The 19,772-nt window shown below is 47.3% G+C and overlaps 1 protein-coding gene across 2 annotated transcripts; it reads left to right on the top strand.

Moving 5' to 3' along the window:
* Positions 1-180: 180 nt before the first annotated feature.
* On the top strand, positions 181-12,134 carry LOC103640651 (regulatory-associated protein of TOR 1). Of its 2 annotated transcripts, none has more exons than XM_023301204.2 (23): positions 181-855; positions 2,901-3,003; positions 3,669-3,751; positions 3,836-3,994; positions 4,098-4,214; positions 4,345-4,502; positions 4,631-4,785; positions 4,900-5,044; positions 5,117-5,195; positions 5,310-5,411; positions 5,846-5,929; positions 6,018-6,128; positions 6,216-6,569; positions 6,648-6,822; positions 6,954-7,541; positions 7,653-7,979; positions 8,076-8,196; positions 8,276-8,400; positions 8,476-8,615; positions 8,706-8,807; positions 10,780-10,865; positions 10,987-11,071; positions 11,200-12,134. In XM_023301204.2, exons 1-23 carry the CDS (start codon positions 526-528, stop codon positions 11,533-11,535), a joined length of 4,065 nt encoding a protein of 1,354 aa, XP_023156972.2. In that variant the 5' UTR covers positions 181-525; the 3' UTR covers positions 11,536-12,134. The 2 variants fall into 2 exon arrangements, with proteins under 2 accessions (XP_023156972.2, XP_035819171.1); XM_035963278.1 differs by having other exon boundaries at positions 8,073-8,196.
* Positions 12,135-19,772: the final 7,638 nt, after the last annotated feature.

Below are 19,772 nucleotides of genomic sequence, written 5' to 3'. Positions count from 1 at the left end.
ACATATCTATAACAATATAACACACATATGTACATAAGTTATCGTATCATTATATGGTTCCGTTGCAACGTACGGGCACTCACCTAGTATACATATATATTTATAGTGCATTCAACCATTACGAGAAGAGAACGAGCTGTGTCCATTGTCTCCAAAAGTAGTAAAATAATGGAGGAAAGAGGGCAGGCAATTTCCATTTCCAACCTTTATACTATAAATTTTATTTTGTTTTCCCTCAATCTCTCTCCTCGGCTGCTCGCCTGGCGTCGCGTCGCCTGCTTCCTCGTTCCCGCATCGAGACGCCGCTTCCCGTCCCTTCCCCCTCCTCTCTCTCTCCTCCCGGCCAACCAAACCCTAACCCTAAACCCCTCCCCCACCAACCTCGGCCCAGTCTCCCCACCCCCACTGACCCGGCTCCCCACCTCCGACTCGCCACGCTGGCCCGATTCGATCGATGTACGTGAGCGAGCTCCCGACCTCATGATGGTTTTGGCTGCGGGGTGAAAAGAGGCACAGCAAGCGTCGATGGCATTGGGAGATCTCATGGCGTCCAGGCTCGTCCACTCCTCGTCCTCCAGGGGACTGTCGTCCTCGCCGACGCCGCCGTTGCCCAATCAACACCACCACCAGAACCACAACCATACCGGGGATGGCCTCCTGGCTGCCAGCGGGCCGGAGCCCAGGAACGGGCTGGAGGCCGACGAGGTGGATAAGTCGGCGCCCGTGCCGTACCTGCCCCAGCTGGTCGTGCTGTGCGAGCAGCGCCACGAGCCTGAGGGGATCGATGAGGCTGCGGCCGCAGCCGCAGGGCCCTCCACCAGTGGCCTCGTCTCCAAGTGGCGCCCCAAGGATCGGGTAATGGATGTGATGCAGATTGCAGATGCCGTTTCTTCTGATGTTATACTCCGCTATTCACTGAATTCGGCAACGCCTGTTCTCGGGGGCATCTTTGGGATAGCACTTAGCTGATTTAGCTTTAAAATGGTAGCTTGGGTGCAGCTGCGAGGAGTATGAAGTGATTACGGTGCCTGCCAACTTAGCAAATTAGCATTTATTTATCAATCTCCGTTACGGAGCACGTATGGACTAAGGTGTGGTGTTGCCAGATGTAACTAGCGAGGCCCCGGAAGTCACGGAATAAGTAACCGCTATGCTCACTATTGTGAGCAGGACAATCACGATATGGTGGTATGCATTATCGTTTGCCACTGCCTAGTGTCTTCTGCTTCACAAGTGTTTTGAAAGGTTGTCGGGGAGGGATAAATTATAAATTACATGTTGTATTACTCTTTTACTGCATAATATGACACTGAACATTTCTTTGTTAATATTAACTGCTACAAAACAAATGTATTGTGCCCAACTCATTCAAATTCTTAACTTCATTTACCACCTAGATGTAGCATGGTGATAACATTTTCAACCTGTATGCCTTGGATAAAAAATAAACAGTATTATTCTGGGTATCTAACAGGCCCTATAAATATTGTGTTGATCATGGTGACATGTGCATATACCTACATATAGAACAAAATTCCATGCTGTGCAGTCTTTGAAAAGTTTTTGGTATCGAATAGGCACTATCACATACCTAAATATAATGAGTGCTAACCCCCCCTTCCAAGTTCCAAGTGACACTTCATATCAGTAATCAGTGACTTGTTGGCATCATATCATTAATGGAAATACTTAGTCTCACTGGGTTGCTGTTGGTGAAGCTATATAAGTTATAGGCAAAATTGCATCAATAACAAATGAACCATTTTTTGCACTTTTCTAACATACTGCTCATAGCATCATATTGCTAAATGGAATGCCTCAATTTTGCCAAAGTTCAAACATGGGCAGAGTCGCCATTGGCCAAGTTAAACTTTGCTGACCTCCATCTGTTAATGTCACTGGAGGCTTAAGACTTAAGAGCTTCCACTGTAACAAAGTTGGCATGCAAGCACATTGTTGTTTTAGGGTCACCATATTGTGCATGTTGCAATGGCATGAAGCACCAGATGGGAAATATGGTGTTTCAGTGCATGACAACATGCATATGTGATTGCTAGATAGGAGGTTTTGGCTACAAAGTTGAGGTTTCTGTACATGAAGCAGAAATCAATTTGACATAATGAGCCTTAAAGTCCCTGGAATAACATTAGGGATTATTAATGCTCTTGGGCAAAGACAATTTCTGCATATGTACGTACATATGTTCCATTTTCCTTATTTTCTTTTCGGAATTTTGCAGAACCACTTGGTGTAACTATGTACCATGTAAAGTAATCTGTCCTTTCACCCTTGAGACAAAGTCCCCTAGTTTTGCAGCTTATATTTATTGTGTGAGGATCATGTTGAAAGTCAACGGCACTACTGAGCTATTTCTTCTATTTACTATTGGAATTCTCTGTCTGTTCTGCCTGGTTTAATGTTCTGCACCGTTACTGATTTAGTCATTATAGAATTTATAGATATTTTATCGTTTCTTTTGTCTGGCCATGGCCTATGGGATGGTTTGCTAGTTCTTATAAGTTTTTCTACGCGAAAGGGCCTCTAGCTGAGTTCGTTAGGTGGTCTGAGTAGCAATCCTCAGGTCCCGAGTTCGAATCCCAGTGGGAGCGAATTTTAGGCTGAGGTTTAAAAAGGTCACTCGCTGGTTCTGCTTGTTGTGTGCACACGGGATGGACTGTTCTATGGGGGCTGGGAGGGCTCAACGCACAAGTAAAGATCCGGCCTATAGGGGGTGGACTCTCATGTTGCGCGAGGGGGGGGGCAGCTTTTGTGACCTTTTTCGGTCACGGTTTCGATTGGGCTTCTTCTTAATATAATACCGTGGGTGGTCTTTCCCCTACCGGCCGAGTTTTTTTGGATTGTTTACATGATCTTTACTAACAATGGATTTTGTAGTGCAGATGAAGACAGGATGTGTTGCACTTGTATTATGTTTAAACATAAGTGTGGATCCACCTGATGTAATTAAAATTTCCCCTTGTGCAAGAATGGAGTGCTGGATAGGTAAATTTTTAGTTCATTATATATTTCCAAATTCAAATTAGTTGGAAAAATCAGTAAATGAGCTGTTTTTTATCGTTTGAACGAAACTGTTTTTTAACCAACAAGAATGAAATAAAAGGGAAAAACTTATTATAAATATATACAAGGCATTGACACTAGTAATATTATTTTCCCTTCAAAAAAACGTTAGTAATATTATTAAAGGATCTAAATGCTTGTTCATTTTTTCAGACGTGTAGATAGCTGATTTCAATGTTCTTCCACCAAAACACATTTTTTTTGCGTACATTCAAACCTTTCAAATTATTATTTCTTTTGGTATATTGTAAATTTGAAATAAATAGCAAGAAGGAAACTATCTGGCACCTACTGTTCCATAGTTTTTAGATGAAAACTATCCCCTTTTAAAATCCAAGCTGACAATTGGCATTTAATTGTAAAGTAATCAACATTTATAGAGTAAGATACCACATCTATTGGCCATGTTCATGAAGATATATACTTATTTTATAGCCTTTGTGATTATTTTTTTTCTAGAAGTTGTTACCAGATTTTAAACAACAATTGTAAGCTACATCTGTTGATAGATCTGCACTTCAATATATGTTGCACTCAGTGCATTTTCCTTGAGGTATGTTCATAGATCTTAATTCTCTTCTTTTCAGATCCTTTTTCTATGGCACCTCCTAAAGCCCTTGAGAGTATTGGAAAAACGTTGCATTCACAGTATGAGCGCTGGCAACCTAAGGTGAGGAACTTCATTTCCTGTTTAACCTCAATCTTATTGGTGAGGATTATTTGCATCTTCATATCCTCCTAACACCACTTGCAGGCTCGATACAAGCTTCAGCTGGACCCAACAGTGGAGGAAGTTAAGAAGCTTTGCAATACTTGCCGCAAATATGCCAGATCAGAGAGAGTTCTTTTCCATTATAATGGCCATGGCGTACCAAAGCCTACATCTAATGGTGAGATTTGGGTGTTTAACAAGGTAAAATTATGATGAAGACACTGTATTGCTTGCTTTGCATGCCTTACTTATCATAGGTGTCTCTGATAAATTAAAATGGTCGTTTTTTTGCATTTTCTTGCAGAGTTACACACAGTATATTCCACTTCCAATTACTGATCTTGATTCATGGCTGAAGACACCTTCAATTTACGTTTTTGATTGCTCAGCGTCTGGAATTATTGTGAAAGCTTTTCTAGAGGTATGCTACATGCTTCTAATTAACATATGTTTCTCTGTGCTCGAAGATGAAGGTCATCATGATTTATGGGCTTGTTTTTGTTTTTGTTCCTGGATTGTCTAATATTCATAACGACTTTTGTTTACTTCAGCGCCTAGATTGGAGTTCTAGCTCCTCTGCATCTTCACGGAAGGACTGCATTCTTCTTGCTGCCTGTGAGGCACATCAAACTCTTCCTCAGAGTGCAGAATTTCCTGCCGATGTGTTTACAGCTTGCCTCACAACACCCATCAAAATGGCTTTGCACTGGTTCTCTTTCTCTCCCCTCTCTCTTCTCTGTTTGTGCATGCATATTTGTGTGGACAGTTCCTTATTTCTTATGCTCCTTTTTCTTAGCATGATGTGCTTACATGGGGACATACCTATAAACCATGCAGGTTTTGTAAGCGATCATTACTCCGTGGTTCTCTGGATCTTTCTCTTATTGACCAAATTCCTGGAAGGCAAAATGACCGTAAAACTCTTCTTGGGGAGCTCAATTGGATTTTTACTGCTATAACAGATACAATTGCATGGAATGTTCTTCCTCATGGTATGGCGTCTGCGATGTATACTTTTTGGGGATCAAGAAAACTAGAGAAAATTATTCAAATTCAAAATAAATGTCAGCTTATTTTGGGTTTATGATACAAGTTTCACTGTGCAGATCTGTTCCAAAGGCTTTTCAGGCAAGATCTTCTTGTTGCTAGCCTCTTTCGTAACTTCTTGCTTGCTGAGAGAATCATGCGATCAGCAAATTGTTCTCCAGTTTCTTATCCGTTGTTACCTCCAACACATCAACACCATATGTGGTAACTAACCTGACTTGTTCTTTTTTTTGCATTAACTACCTTTTGTGTGATTTGTAACATGCTAAATCTCAGGGATGCATGGGACATGGCTGCTGAGATTTGCCTTTCCAAGCTTCCTCAGTTAATTGCTGATCCAAATGCAGAGTTTCAGGTTCTACTTATCATTTAGCATTTCAATGAACATCAGTAGTTTTTGCTGGTATTGTTTTGACATTTGAATACAAGTATTTCAGCATTGCTAATTTCATTCTCTACTTCAAACCAGCCAAGTCCGTTTTTTACGGAACAACTGACGGCTTTCGAAGTGTGGCTTGATCATGGCTCCGAGGACAAGAAACCTCCTGAACAGTTACCCATAGTTCTTCAGGTAAGACTTTTTGCTTTCACACTTACATTCAAGTCAATTATTTGTAAAACTCACTTTAACTTTATAACCTTATTGCCCTTCACTTTTTTGCTATAGTTTTAATTTGGTAAAATGTTGTACATTCATATCTGCTACTCCCTCCATTCACATGAGACTATTGTTTTGGGCTGTTGTGTTCAGTTAACCTATATAAAAAAAGGATTGTTAATTACTCAGTAGTCAGTACATTGAGATTGGACATTTGAAAATGCTATGGGTAGTTTTGTCTCAAAACATATACTCATAATCATGTAATTTTATTCTTATACACCATAGTACATTACCTGGGAAAGTTATGTTTTGTGGATCATGGCAGCACCAAAATGACACTAGTTTATGATTGGAGGGATTATATTTCTTGTTTTATTTTCCTTACATCTTATTGTTTTTTGCAGGTCCTGCTTAGTCAATCACACAGATTTAGAGCACTTGTTCTGCTCGGAAGATTTCTTGACATGGGGCCGTGGGCAGTTGATTTGGTCTGTACTGACCTCTTATGCACGTACATTTCTATGAAATAGTTGTTTTTTCTCTTCAGTTTTCAACCTATGCATTTCATTGTCGTAGGCCCTGTCTGTCGGAATATTTCCTTATGTACTCAAACTGCTTCAAACAAGTGCAATGGAGTTGCGTCAAATTCTTGTGTTTATATGGACAAAAATTCTCTCTCTTGATAAGGTATGCACTCTTCATTGTAATATTTTAAGAGTTCTTTTATTGTCTTAGATTCAGGTGTTTAACGTTTAGTTTTTTCTCAAATGACAGTCGTGCCAGGTTGATTTGGTTAAAGATGGAGGACACACATATTTTGTTAGGTTTCTTGACAGTTTGGATGCTTACCCAGAACAGCGTGCAATGGCTGCTTTTGTTTTAGCAGTCATTGTGGATGGGCATAGGACAGGCCAAGAGGCTTGTATGAATGCAGGGCTTATAGATGTTTGCTTGAGACACCTGCAACCTGAGAATCCTCATGATTCACAGACAGAACCTTTACTTCTACAGTGGCTTTGTTTATGCCTTGGGAAACTCTGGGAAGATTTCCCTGATGTTCAGCTGCTTACTTTACAAACAAATACGCCAGAAATTGTACTATGCTTATTGTCGGAGCCTCAACCTGAGGTACGATGCTTTCATACCGTGTCTACTCTTTCTGTTGCCTACTTGACATGATACATATTAAACATTTGGTCTTGCCAGGTCAGAGCTGCTGCTGTTTTTGCACTTGGGACTCTCCTGGATACTACATCATCAAATGGCGCTGATGATGATTCTGACTATGATGAAAAGGTGAAAGCTGAAATAAATGTAGTTCGAAGCCTTCTGCAGATATCTTCAGATGCCAGTCCCCTTGTTCGATCTGAGGTTGCTATAGGTATGTACATTGGAGAATTATACTGGTTTTTTTCATAGAGCATTTCTTTTAGGATGTTGAACACAGGGGATTCCTTTGAACCTTATATGAGTATATGACAATCATTCTGAGTTGATCTCTTGTTTCTCCAGCGCTTACTCGCTTTGCATTGGGTCATAACAAACATCTCAAATCTGTTGCGGCTGAGTATTGGAAACCTCAATCCAATTCATTGCTGAAGTCACTGCCATCATTGGCAAATATAAATAACCCAAACAATGTTTACAGTCCCAACAATATTCTACAAGGCAGCATTGGTCCTGTGCTGAGGGTTGGCAGTGATAGCAGTGCTGCTGGTCGTGATGGAAGAATGTCTACAAGTAGCCCAATTGCAACAAGTAGCATCATGCATGGCTCTCCCCAGTCAGACGATTCTTCCCAACTCTCTGATTCTGGCTTATTACTGAGAGAGAATGCTAGTAATGGTGGTCCCGGCTACACTAGGTCCAGGCCTGTTGATAATGTCATTTATTCTCAATTTATATCAACTATGTGTTCTTTTGCTAAAGATCCTTACCCAAGAATTGCAACTATTGGTCGGAGAGCACTGTCCCTTATAGGTGTTGAACAAGTAGTCATGAAAAATACTAGATTTAATAGTGGAGGTGCACATCGGGGAGAGACATCTGCTTCAAACTTTGGAATGGCACGCTCTTCATCCTGGCTTGATATGAATTCTGGTAAGTTATAATCACTTTCCTTACTATGTGCTTGGAAATTGAAACATCTTGCTTTACTGGGTGTTCAGAGAAAATCAAGAATTGCTGAATCGAGTTTCCTGTATTTTGCAGGAAACAACTTGATAAAATTTAGGACCCCTCCTGTTAGCCCTCCTCAGCATGATTTTCTTCCAGGATTACGCCGAGTGTGTTCTATGGAGTTTGGACAACATCCTATAAGTTCACCTGATGGCTTAGCTGTTCCCCTTTTAAGCTCCGCTGCAGCTACCAGTAATGCTGAACTAAGTATACTCCCTCAATCAACAATTTATAACTGGAGTTGTGGTCACTTCTCTAGGCCTCTTTTAATTGGCTCTGATGATAACGAAGAGGCAAATGCTAGAAGGGAAGAGAGAGAACGACTTGCACTAGATTATATCGCTAAGTGCCAGCGCTCCTGTATGTGGACGTACATTAGTCTACATTACATTCTTCTTGTTGGTTTCCTTGATTATTTATCTGTTATTTTTTGGTTGTTCACCCTTGGAATAGCAGCTTGCAAGATGACAAACCAAATTGCTAGTTGGGATACGAGGTTTGAGTTGGGAACAAAAACAGCTTTATTGTTGCCATTTTCTCCGATCGTTGTTGCAGCTGATGAAAATGAGCAAATAAGGTGAAATGATCATTGCAATTAAAAACCCTAGTACCTGAAATACATTGCTGCAGTTGTGCTGAAGTTTTTCTCATGCCAGAGTGTGGAACTACGACGATGCGCTGCCAGTGAACTCTTATCAAAACCATAATTTGTCAGACAGAGGGCTATCCAAACTTTTGCTGATTAATGAGCTTGATGAGAGCTTGCTTTTAGCTGCCTCAAGTATGCCTCTGTTCTATATGTTTTTCATTTTACACTTATCTTTTACCATTGCATTGTCTAATTTTCATGTTGCAGGTGATGGAAATGTACGTGTATGGAAAAATTTTACTCAAAAGGGAGGACAAAAACTTGTAACGGCTTTCTCATCCGTTCAGGGACATCGAACTGCTGGTCGCAGTATTGTGATTGACTGGCAGCAGCAATCTGGTTATCTTGTAATTTTCTATTTCCCTCCTGTAGTTCTAGTATTTTATTACGCATTTCATGTTCTAATACAGAACTTGTTCTCCTTTGTTGTCCAATAGTATGCATCTGGTGACATGTCTTCCATCTTGCTATGGGATCTTGACAAGGAACAACAACTCAGCACTATTCAGTCATCTGGTGATAGTGCCATTTCTTCACTGGTGAGTTTATGTTGCCATGCGCTGATCAGAGAAATGGAACATTCTTTCAAGCAACTCCATATTTGTTATTTGATTTGACTAGGCTATATGTGGCACTTATCACTGAGGAAATAACCAGTTAACCGTAGTTTTGTTATTCTATGTTTTGTGTTATGTGGTTCATGCCCTATACTTGATGTTCCTGTCTTATATTAATCATTAACTTCGAACGTCAATCTGTAACTGTATTTCACTGCTAGTCATTGTATACCATGCAGTCAAATTGTAACATATAATAATACACATGGACACATGGTAGAGTTAGGTACATCTTCATGCTGAGTTGTTAATAGAGGTAAAATGGAGTCACAAATCTCCTGCGTGTTCGAGAAAAAAAATGGAGTCACAATATTCCTTTATGAAGATTGATGGTGCACATGCATCCCCCTAGAATTCTAGTAATTGTGGGCACTTCAAAGTTTTTATGAGTGAAAGCGGCTTTTGATGCTGCTTTCTGTAGGAAAAGTTGTGAACTTGTCTCAAGTAGGTTGAACAATGTGAGCAAGAGTTGAATTTGCCTAGGATTTTGCTCATGTCCATTGGCAGACCCAGAATTGGGTCACGACTAGGGCCAAATTTTAGGAGTGAAAGAGTGTCATCTACAGCATAGTTTATATATATGTCATGTAAAATAGCTACTGTGAAGGAATTTTTTTTAAATGAGAGGTTGCTTCAACTTTGTACATAACATGTAACACACCTAAATTTGGACAAGATATAAGTGTCAATAAGAAAAGGGACAAGCAAAAAATGTGACCTTATTGATAATGCATTTGTAACTTGAATGTAACATACCACAAGTACACTAGATAGATTAGGTAACTTCTTCCATGGGTTCAATTCTTGAAAATGATATAAGATAATAACCATTTTTAATGGTTGTAATGATGCTCCATTCAATATCTACAACATACCGGGTTATGATTCAACCACTCATCCCCGTTTTATTCTGAGAATTGATCTTGACAATCTTCATAGCTTAGAAAACCCTTTCTACTGTCGCAGTTGCAACAACTAAAATCAAGGCAACACAATGAGGCGATGAACCAATCTGTAATTTTAGGTTCTAATTTCAGTGTTCGATCAAATTGAACATATACGGCTATGTTAATACAACTCTACATAGAGTTGGAAACTTGGATTACATTTAGTAGAGAAATACCAGCCAGAGTGGCTGCTCCTGCCTCTCTGCTTGAGTGCTCTTGCGGGCATATGTGGACATGCTGCCTGTCCAGGCACCAAGGCGTGGGGCTCGGCCGCCGGTGCTACCCTAGATTCCCTGGAGGCTGCAGTCACGCCACGTCACACCATGCAGTGGTCAGCCGATCACCCTGGCTCCCATGCTAGTGTCGTGGCACCTTGGCGGTACCCAACTCCAGCTGGCCAACCGAGAAATCGATTTGTTAATTTGGCTCATCAGCGGAGGACTGGTGGAAGGCGAGTGATGGTGTAGTCGTGCGGGGCACTGGTGAACAGTAGCACAAGTCAGAGGGTCACGAGACAGAGGAGCTATCGCTGTGTCCTGGTCGGCCTGGGTGGTTGGATGGTGCTGTCTGTTGGGCTGATTTGTGTAGTATATATGGGCCAAAAATAAACAGGGCGTACTTGGGGTCCCTGGGCCACGATAAGGGTCACGGCCCTAGGCTCAGGTCTGCCCCTGCTCAGTTCATGCCTTCAACTATGTTTTTTACTGATAAAAAATAAATACTGTGCTGCATACTCCAATGTTGATGGCTTGGTCAGCATGTATTGTTCGCCTCTAATATTTTATAAATTAGTTTTCAAGGAACATTTTCTATCTATAGCCGTGAAATTAGCTGTTTGATTACGTTTATGTATTTGATTCTTGCTATTGCAGCAAGTTTTATGTTAATCTGATTTGCATTGTTTGTTATCAAGCAGTTGAGCATGACCTTGTTGCTTTTTTTTTCAGTCTGCATCTCAGGTCTGCTCTGGACATTTTGCTGCTGGTTTTGCTGCTGGTTCTGTCAGGATATATGACATACGCTCTCCTGATAGGTTACATCCTCTGGCCTGCATTTGATGCATAGGATCCATATGTGCCTTATGAAATGTCCTGCTTCTCTTTCTTTTCTGGCACCTTAATTGTTTCTCTGAATATTCTTTTTCTATACTGTAGGGTTGTCTATACGGCCAGGCCACACGCACCAAGAACAGAAAAGGTTGTAGGCATAGGGTTTCAACCTGGGTTTGATCCTTACAAGGTAACATCTTGCATTACTATGTTCTATATTTTCATTGTTGAAGCAACTAAGTTATTTTCTGGGCTTGCTTTTGCTTAAGCTTTACAATTCTCTCTTTGGTTGGTACTATTTATTTATGGGTATGACAGATTGTAAGCGCATCTCAAGCTGGAGACATTCAGTTTCTTGATGTTAGAAGGTCAGCAGAACCCTACCTGACTATTGAGGCACACAGGGGTTCACTTACAGCATTGGCGGTTCACCGGCATGCCCCAGTTGTTGCTAGTGGCTCAGCCAAGCAGATGATTAAAGTGTTTAGTCTTGAAGGAGAGCAGTTGACAATAATTCGCTACCAGCCATCTTTTATGGGCCAAAGAATAGGCACTGTGAACTGCCTTTCTTTTCACCCATACAAATCACTCCTATCTGCTGGTGCTGGTGATAATGCTCTTGTCTCTATCTACGCCGAGGAAAATTACAAGTAAGGTGAGGCCTACATCTCATGACAATGCAGCCACAAGGCAACCGGCAGGCCTGGTGTTTTTTGGCCAAGTGATGCTCCCCCGCAGCATGGTCCAGCTACAAGATCCAAGATGGTGTGAAGAGGCTCCCGGTGCGTATTGCCTGTTGTTGGACGACGTGTGCAATTTGTAAGATAGAGCCAAGATTCGTTAGCCGCCTCCTTGCAGAAGGTTTGTGGAACCCCTACCCTGATCATGTCATTGAACTTGGAGGCTCCCCCCAAATAATTAATCATACCTAGGTTAACCAAAATGTAAATAGACACCGCGTTTCGGGTTGTCGGTGGTCAGCATTCCTCCTTTTGAAGATGCTTGTGATGATATGAGAAATCAGGTTTGGTAGGGGCTGCTGCCTGGGCAAGTGGGGTTTGTGCATATGGGCCCAGGTAGTATGGTTGCACATGTCTGCTCACAGATGCTGTTGAATGGAAGGAATGTTGTCTAGTCGCTTGCATTGTAACCATTGGAGATTGTCCATTTGTATGTATGGATCTTGTCTGTACATCTGTAATCCGTGCGATGATGTGTTTTATGGAACAGTCCAAGGCTTCAGGTCTTGTGGATGCCTGCTGTGCAATTGTTTCGGGAAAGCAGCAGCGTCACTGTCAAAGGGGTGGGTGGGAGCGCGCGCTGCGCGAGGGTGGTCATGGGAGGGAATGGACCCAAGACGATTTAATCGCTATAAGTAGAGATAAGTAATTGACTGACTAATTTGATGGAGAGTCGGACGCTGGTTGGATCTTGTGTGGGTGGGTGCGAGGGACTGCAACAGAGTCGCACTAGGGATGACAATGGGAATAACTTTCTATCTCTGTTCCCTCAACGGAAAAGATTTTATATGAGGGTTGATGACTTGTTCTCAAATGCTATGAGTTAAAAATCAGGCAACACAAAATGTTAATGGTTAAAGACCTTCGTCTTTCGAAGTATTATCTCTTTTAGGATATAATGATCTTTAGACGAAGGTTGTGAAGAACATACCTTCATCATCTCAGTAGAGATACAAAACATGGAAAATAACATAAATAATCATATAACGTTATCAAAAATTTTTTGTTATTATGAATGAATATAAACAATATTAAGTTACATTTTATACCTTTGGCTTAACAGAAGGTGAAAGCCTCATAGCGACGTGCGAGTGAATACAAGTCCGTGTGAACAGTATGGTGCTACTGTTCATCTATTTATAGTCACAGGCTGCGTCTGTGTAAATTACATTCATGCCCTTGACATTTACTATTGACCTAGGAATAATCTATCAAGGACTAGACAACCTTTTCCCCTTTAGGTCGGTTCCATTTTTCGCCGTTAAGCCGAAGCTTCTTCACAGGTAGCTTCGGAACTGGTTCATCCTTCTCTCGATCCGTGCTTTTTATATCGTGTACAACTTCATCCCGAGGCCGAAGGTCCCTGTATATATATTTGAACTTGGGAAACATGTTAGTCGTTGTCGGAGAGGAAATCTCTCCGGCCGGGTGGCGGATTGCACCCGCCCTAAATCCTAAGAAGAGGAGGGGCCTAAGCGTTTTGTTTGTTGCGAGATTGGTGGATGAACACACGAGAGCACGCGAGGGTTTAGAGTGGTTCGGGCCGCCGGAGCGTAATACCCTACTCCACTGTGTGATGTATTGTTTGAGAGCTTGTATGAACTTGTGAGTGTCTAAGGGAGCCTCCAGTTGGATCTGCTTTGCAACGTCACATGCCTCCTCTTTTATAGCTGAAGGGGGCATACACAAAGGTACCGAGTCCCGACATGTGGGCCCAGGGACATAACGAATATAGCGCTTGGAGCCACAAATGGGTGCTGCTGGGGCACTCTTCTTGGGGCCCGTCATCCGAGATCTGCGTATCCTCGACGTGTAGGGGAAGTTTCTTGCAGAAGGGGTAACGAGCACAGTCCGCCGCATGGCACGGGCGCACTGTTTGATGATAGATTGGATAGGCGCGCCGTCTGACACCGTCTGCCAGCGGAGAGGACTGGACACATTAAATGCCGAGAGGGCACATCGTTCGTTGGCTTGGTAGCAGGCGGCACGTCCTTTCTGCAATAAATGCAGTGGCTGCGCGGCTCCAGTGGCCCGACGTCAGACTCCTCCCGTTGGCTCACGTCATGGGCCACAAGCCATGCGGCAGTAGCGGGTCACTGCCTTGGTGGGGAGCGTGGTGCAAGCCTCGGACACGTGCCAGCACCGGACCCCTTCCAGGGCAGGGTCCGGGTATTTCCTGCCCCAGGGTCTGGGACCCGGTGGTGAACCGTCCGGACCTCACTCGGAAGGGTCCGGGATCTGTCCCGGAGGTCCGCTCGTCATGCACGGGGTCCGGTGCTTTCCACGTAGCAGGTCCAGACCTGCTGCGTACATCCGGAGCACATCCTTTCCCTTGGTCACATGGCGACCCCAAGGCGGCTGATGTTGCGCGACGGTGAGCCGTTTACCACGCAACCAGAGACTTTACTACCGGCACAACGTCTTTTCCTTGTATCAGGGGGTACCCCTGTTTCAAGGTACCGACAGTGGCCCCCGGGCTCACCTCAGGGGAGGGCGCGAGCCTGCAGGTGGGGCCATAACCCACTTCCTGCGTAAGCTCTGCATGACCGGGAATCGAGGCATCTTTTTAGCGCGCGCCGTACTAAGTGCGCGCATGCTGTCAGTTTGCTACTGGTCACTCCAACAGTCGTGCCTATCTTCGCGGCAACCTGGCGCGTGGCCTCCCACGCATGGCGGTTCGGCCGTGCCCCGCGTGTGTGGGGCGCCCTGCTGGCCCCGCCTATGTTAAGAATATCTTCCAGTAGCGGCCCCGAGGCGAAGTGGGAGCGTGCGCGGCGGTTTGCTCCTCCTGCGCATGGAGACCAGCGCCTCAGCCACGTGACTTGCGGGTCCGGGTCCCTCTGTCAGCGACTGAGTTGCTCGGGCGCTAGGTATGCGCCAGGCGGATTTTTCCGGAGTGTGCGAGGAGCCATCTCTTGAAGTAGGGTTTTCCGCACGCAGTGGTTTTGCTTTCGCATTCTTTCCTAACTGCTCCGCCCTTTCGCCTCCGAGCCTTCCACGCTTCTCCGCGTTCGTGCTCCTCAGTTTTCCGCCGCCGCGGTTGCCATGGCCATGCTGGTTCGCCCTGCTCACTACCAGACCGAGGAGGCGCTCGACTCGATGCGCCGTATGCTCGGATGGGGCTCGCCTGCGCTCGCCGGGAGGATCCGGACCGACACTATCCCCCTCGGCGATCTTGCCGCCGGGGAGTTTGTGCTCTTCGTCTCCTATCTCTTCTGCGGATTGGCGCTACCGATTTCGCCGTTCTTCCTGCTGCTGGAGGAGGAGTTCGGGCTCCAACTCCAGCACCTCACGCCCCACTCCATCCTCCAGTTGGCCATCTTTGTTCATTTCTGTGAGGTGTTCGTGGGAGTGGCAGCTTGCACTTCCCTCTTTCGCCAGTTTTTTGTGCTGGTGAGGTCTGGGAAGGGCAAAGACCACGTTGGGGCCTACTACTTCCAGACAAGGCCAGATCTGACAGTGTCCTACATCGCCTCTCTTGGCGGCACGAGGTGGGAGAACTAGCGACACGACTGGGTGATTGCCCGTACTGAGGTCAGCGACCGTCTTGCCCTTCCGAGCGACGGGCCCAGACTCGGCCGGAAGCAGTGGAGGGAAAAACCATGCCTCGTGCCAGAGTTTGAGCCCATCCTGGATAGGATTAAGGAACTGGCAGTTGGCGGCCTGACCTCTATGCACGTACTTGGCGATTTCCTGAAGCGTCGAGTCATGCCACTGCAGGGGAGGCCGCGTCTGTGTTGTTGGTTCATCAGCCCCAGCGACATTGGCAGGATCCTGCGCGGGCCTGGGACTGACCTGACCTGGGAGGAGTTGGAAATTTTCGTGAGGGGGATTATTGGTGAGGCTTTTATCCCCGAATCCCTGATGCCTCCCCAGGGCATTTCGCCACTCTGCGACAACCTAGGGTTGCGGTCAGCGGTGCTGGCCCAACTGCCGACCCTTGATGAGAGTGGTGTGGCGGTCCGCCAGACCGGCGGCCGGGACCCCCATCAGGGGTCCATATTCCTGGTGCACCAGCCGGAGGCCCCTAGCCTGCTAATGTGGCCCCTAGGGTGCCTCATGTGGGCCCCAGTTCCTCGGACAAGGGCAAGGAGCCTGTATGCAGCTCCTCTACTCCAGACGCCGTCGGGAGGTCGGGGGAAGAAAGGCGACATCGACTATGTCGCGCCGATGGGTCCTTTGTCTCGGACCCACCCCTTGACTCGGCCGCCGGGAGATCGGGGGAAGAAAGGCGACATCGACTGCGTCGCGCTGATGGGTCCTTTGTCTCGGACCCACCCCTTGATTCGGGCTCCTCCCAGAAGCGTCAGAAAACAGCTGGTGGGGCTAAGGAGGCCGAACCTCAGGTCCAGGATGGGCAGAGGGGCGTGAGCCCTTCGTTGCCACCTCCTTCGGATTTGACACCACCACCACCGCCGCCCATGACAGACCGACCATCGTCACCGCAGGGGCAGTGGCAGCAACGACAACGGGCACCCCGCTTCCAAGGCCACTGGGAGGTTCATGGCCCCAAGTAAGCTCTTCCAAATGCCATATTTCGAGCATAGTTTTTACGTTGACAGGTCTTGAACCGTCCTTTGCCTGTTAGGGCCCCTCCTTCTTTTGCTTCCACGGGCGCTCGTACCCCTTCGGTCGCCGTGCCCGCTGATGGGTCTGGTTCCCAGCAGCGTATACCCACTAAGGACGTCGCCGGTGATCTGTCAGCGGCTACCGCATCTTCAGCATCAGTGTCGGTGCCAAGTCCTCCATTGGCAGTGGCCGAAGAGGTTCCCATTGCGTTTGCCTCCACCGTGCAGGGTGGCGCTGGTGCTGAGGTAGCACCGTCGGACCCCCAGGATCCGCCTGTCACCGTCGAGGCGGCACCTTCGGGTTCCCGAGTTCCAGCTAGGGGTCCAGAGGTGGCCATGTTGCCAACAGCTGCTGAATGCCTAGCGGCGGGGATACCGTCAGATGCGCCGTCGGTGGTAGGCGTGGGAGGCGCGTCCAGCTCTGTTCCGCCACCAACTCCGGGGTCTCCGGAGGTTATCCTTAGGCGACCGCTCCGGTCTGGCATCGATCCTGAAGCAACGCTGACTCCCCTCTCCCAGGTGCTGTCCCGCGCTCACCAGGCTCTCTAGGAAACCGAGGTGGCTATCCGGCAGGAGTGGGAGGCGCTCGAGACCGAGCACCAGTGCCTTGGCGACTAGTGCACCCAACTGGAGGAGCGCACTAAGGCGGTGTCCTGCCATTTCGCCTCAGAGCGGGCCAAGTTTGAGCAGGAGCGCGAGGACTTCAAGGAGGACATCCGGAAGGTGTCTGACCGAGAGGAAGAGGTGATCCAGAAGGAAAAAAGCCTGGCTAAGAAGGAGGTACGCTTAGACCAAAGGGAGGAGGCCGTCACAGCGCTCCATGATAAGCTGAAAGCTTATAATACGGTGTTGGAGAAGCAGCGGGACAAACAGGTTGCGGCTGAGGTGAAGCTACAACAGGAGCTCGCCGACAGGGCCAGTGGCATTGCTCGCGCCGAGGGAAGCCTCAAGGCGAGGGAAGCTTCCCTTGCGAAACGGGCAACTGATCTCACCCGGCAAGAGGAGGACCTCGCCTTTAGGGAGGAGATGTGGGCAAGGCGGAACAAACTACTGGATGAGCTTGAGCTCGAGGCAGAGGAGAGGAGGAAGCCTTTGGAGGAGAAAGTGCGGGCTCTGGAGGAGCAGGTCCGCCAGTTTCAGGCAACGCAAGTTGCTCAGGCGACACAGATGGCCTCGGGCCCCCAGGCAGTGGAGGTGATGCAGAAGACACTCGACGACCTCCGGGTTGAGCAACGCGCCGGGGCCCAGCGCATCGCCGCCTGGGCCAGTGAGGCAAGCACAACGTTAGTGACGTTGGGGGTGAGCCCCATCCCGGCACTGGTGCAGTCGGCGTCCATCTCCAACGCGCTCTCGGTACTGGGTTCTGCTGCTGATCGCCTTCGACGTCTGGATCAGATTCTTGGCGCCCGCTTGGAGGCCGAGGGCAGCAGACTTTGCCGGTCGGCAATAGAATACGTCTTGACATGCTTCCGGAGCCACGATCCGGCTGTCTCCTTAGGGCCAGTCATCGCGGGTCCGGTGGCCGATGCTGAAGATGTTGCTCGGGAGGGCGTGCAGGACGTTGTGGACGTGGTGGCCAGGCGCTTTCAGCGGGATCCTACTGGCGATGAGTAGCTAGGCCTGTGTGGAGAAAATGAGGGTTCCGCTACGGAGCGGGTTGTAATATACCTTTGATTTCGTAAGATACTCTTCAGGTACTACTTACCGGGCGATATTACAACTTATCTGCACGCCACTTTTTCTTTGCTGTGTGCACTGTTACCAACTCCTTCCTTGGTACTTGGCCCCCCTGGGATATGGCCTCGACATGTCGGGGTTGGATGCCAGGATTCTTAAGTAGTAACTGGTGTCGTGACCCTCAAGGGGCGCTCCCAACTGGGAGACTTGACCTGCACACAGTCTTGGCTAGGTATTTTAAGTAGTGCACCCATAGGGTCCGCCAGCTGGTATTCCTTATTCTTTGATTTACGCAACAGGGCTAGCCGTAGGACGGTGGGGCGTGTAGGCTTACGGTACTTGACCATACCAAGCGACTTCACGGCCCCAAACCACCCCGTCGTCTGGTTGCCGGGTCTGGCTACTTAGCTTGGATGTCGCTATACCATCCAGGGAATAAAACTGCATGGGTGGTGAGATAGTAATAATGGTCGCAAACTTTATGAATAAAATCCACATAAGAACAGTTCTGTGGGTCGAACCCCTTCCTGGACATACACGAGTGTAGGCCAACAGACCTGTTTTATTGAGGGCGGACCTCCCTAGGCTGGCGCATATAATTGTGCTTCTTGGTTACAGGGAAAGAGACTGAACCCCCAATTCTGTTTTTATGGGAAAAACTTATAGAGATGCTCTATGTTCCAAGGGTTGGGAAGAGGTACTCTGTTGGCTGTGGCAAGGCGGACGCATCCGGGGCGGCATATTTATGTCACCTTGAAGGATCCTTCCCAGCTGGGAGAGAGCTTATGGAGCCCTTCTCGGTTCAGTATCCGCCTTAGGACCAGGTCCCCGACCCCAAGCTTCCTACTATGCACGAACCGTTGGTGGTAGCGCCTGAGCGCCTGGTTGTATCGTGCATTTCGGATTGATGCTTGCCACCTATGCTCGTCGATGAAGTCCACATCTTCACGTCACAGTTGTTCCTGCGCAGACTCATCAAAAGACTGGACTCGTGGGGAGCCCATAATGATTTCTAGAGGAAGGCAAGCTTCAGCCCCGTACACCAGGAAGAATGGGGTCTCCCCGGTGGCTCGGCTGGGCGTGGTCCGGTTCCCCCACAACACAGATGGGAGCTCACTGACCCAATTTGCGCCATGCTTTTTTAAGCAGTCATAGGTGCGCATCTTGAGTCCCTTGAGAATTTCTGCATTTGCCCTCTCCGCCTGCTCGTTACTTCTGGGGTGAGCCACGGATGCAAAGCAGAGCTGGGTGCTGATGTCCTCGCAATATTCCTGAAAGACCCGACTTGTAAACTGGGTCCCGTTGTCTGTAATGATACGACTTGGGACCCCAAATCTACAGACGATCGACTTGAGGAAGGCGACAGCAGCACCCTGGGTGATGCTGACCACAGGGGTGGCCTCTGGCCACCTGGTGAACTTGTCGATGGCGACAAAGAGGTACCGGTAGCCGCCGACGACCCTGGGAAATGGTCCCAGGATATCCACCCCCCATACCGCGAACGACCAGGAGGGCAGAATCATTTGCAGAGCCTGAGCCGGTGTGTGTATCAACTTTGCATGGTACTGGCACGCTTCGCAGGACTTTACTAGCTCGGCCGCATCCTGGAGGGCGGTCGGCCAGTAAAAACCATGCCAGAAGGCCTTACCGACCAGTGTGCGGGATGAAGAATGACTTTCGCACTCCCTCCATGGATCTCCGTGAGTAACTCACGGCCCTCCTCCTGGGTGATGCACCGCATAAGAATACCATTGGCGCCACGGCGGTAGAGATCCCCTTCTACCATCGTGCACCGTTTAGCCAACCATATTATGCGCTCTACGGAGACATGGTCTTCAGGAAGGATATTTTCCTTCAGGTAGTCCCGGATCTCGGAGATCCATGCGTCGGGCCCACTCTGAGTTGT

The sequence above is a fragment of the Zea mays genome, chromosome 10 (assembly GCF_902167145.1).
Source record: "Zea mays cultivar B73 chromosome 10, Zm-B73-REFERENCE-NAM-5.0, whole genome shotgun sequence".
Classification (NCBI taxonomy): Eukaryota; Viridiplantae; Streptophyta; class Magnoliopsida; order Poales; family Poaceae; genus Zea; species Zea mays.
Note: the sequence above shows the minus strand (reverse complement) of the source record. Positions and strands in the feature narration are given on the sequence as shown.

Coding starts and splice junctions, on each gene's coding strand:
- LOC103640651 (XM_035963278.1), top strand. CDS start 526: ATGGCATTGGGAGATCTCATGGCGTCCAGGCTCGTCCACTCCTCGTCC. Junction 856..2,900: donor AGTGGCGCCCCAAGGATCGG/GTAATGGATGTG, acceptor TTTGTAGTGCAG/ATGAAGACAGGATGTGTTGC. Junction 3,004..3,668: donor AAGAATGGAGTGCTGGATAG/GTAAATTTTTAG, acceptor TCTTCTTTTCAG/ATCCTTTTTCTATGGCACCT.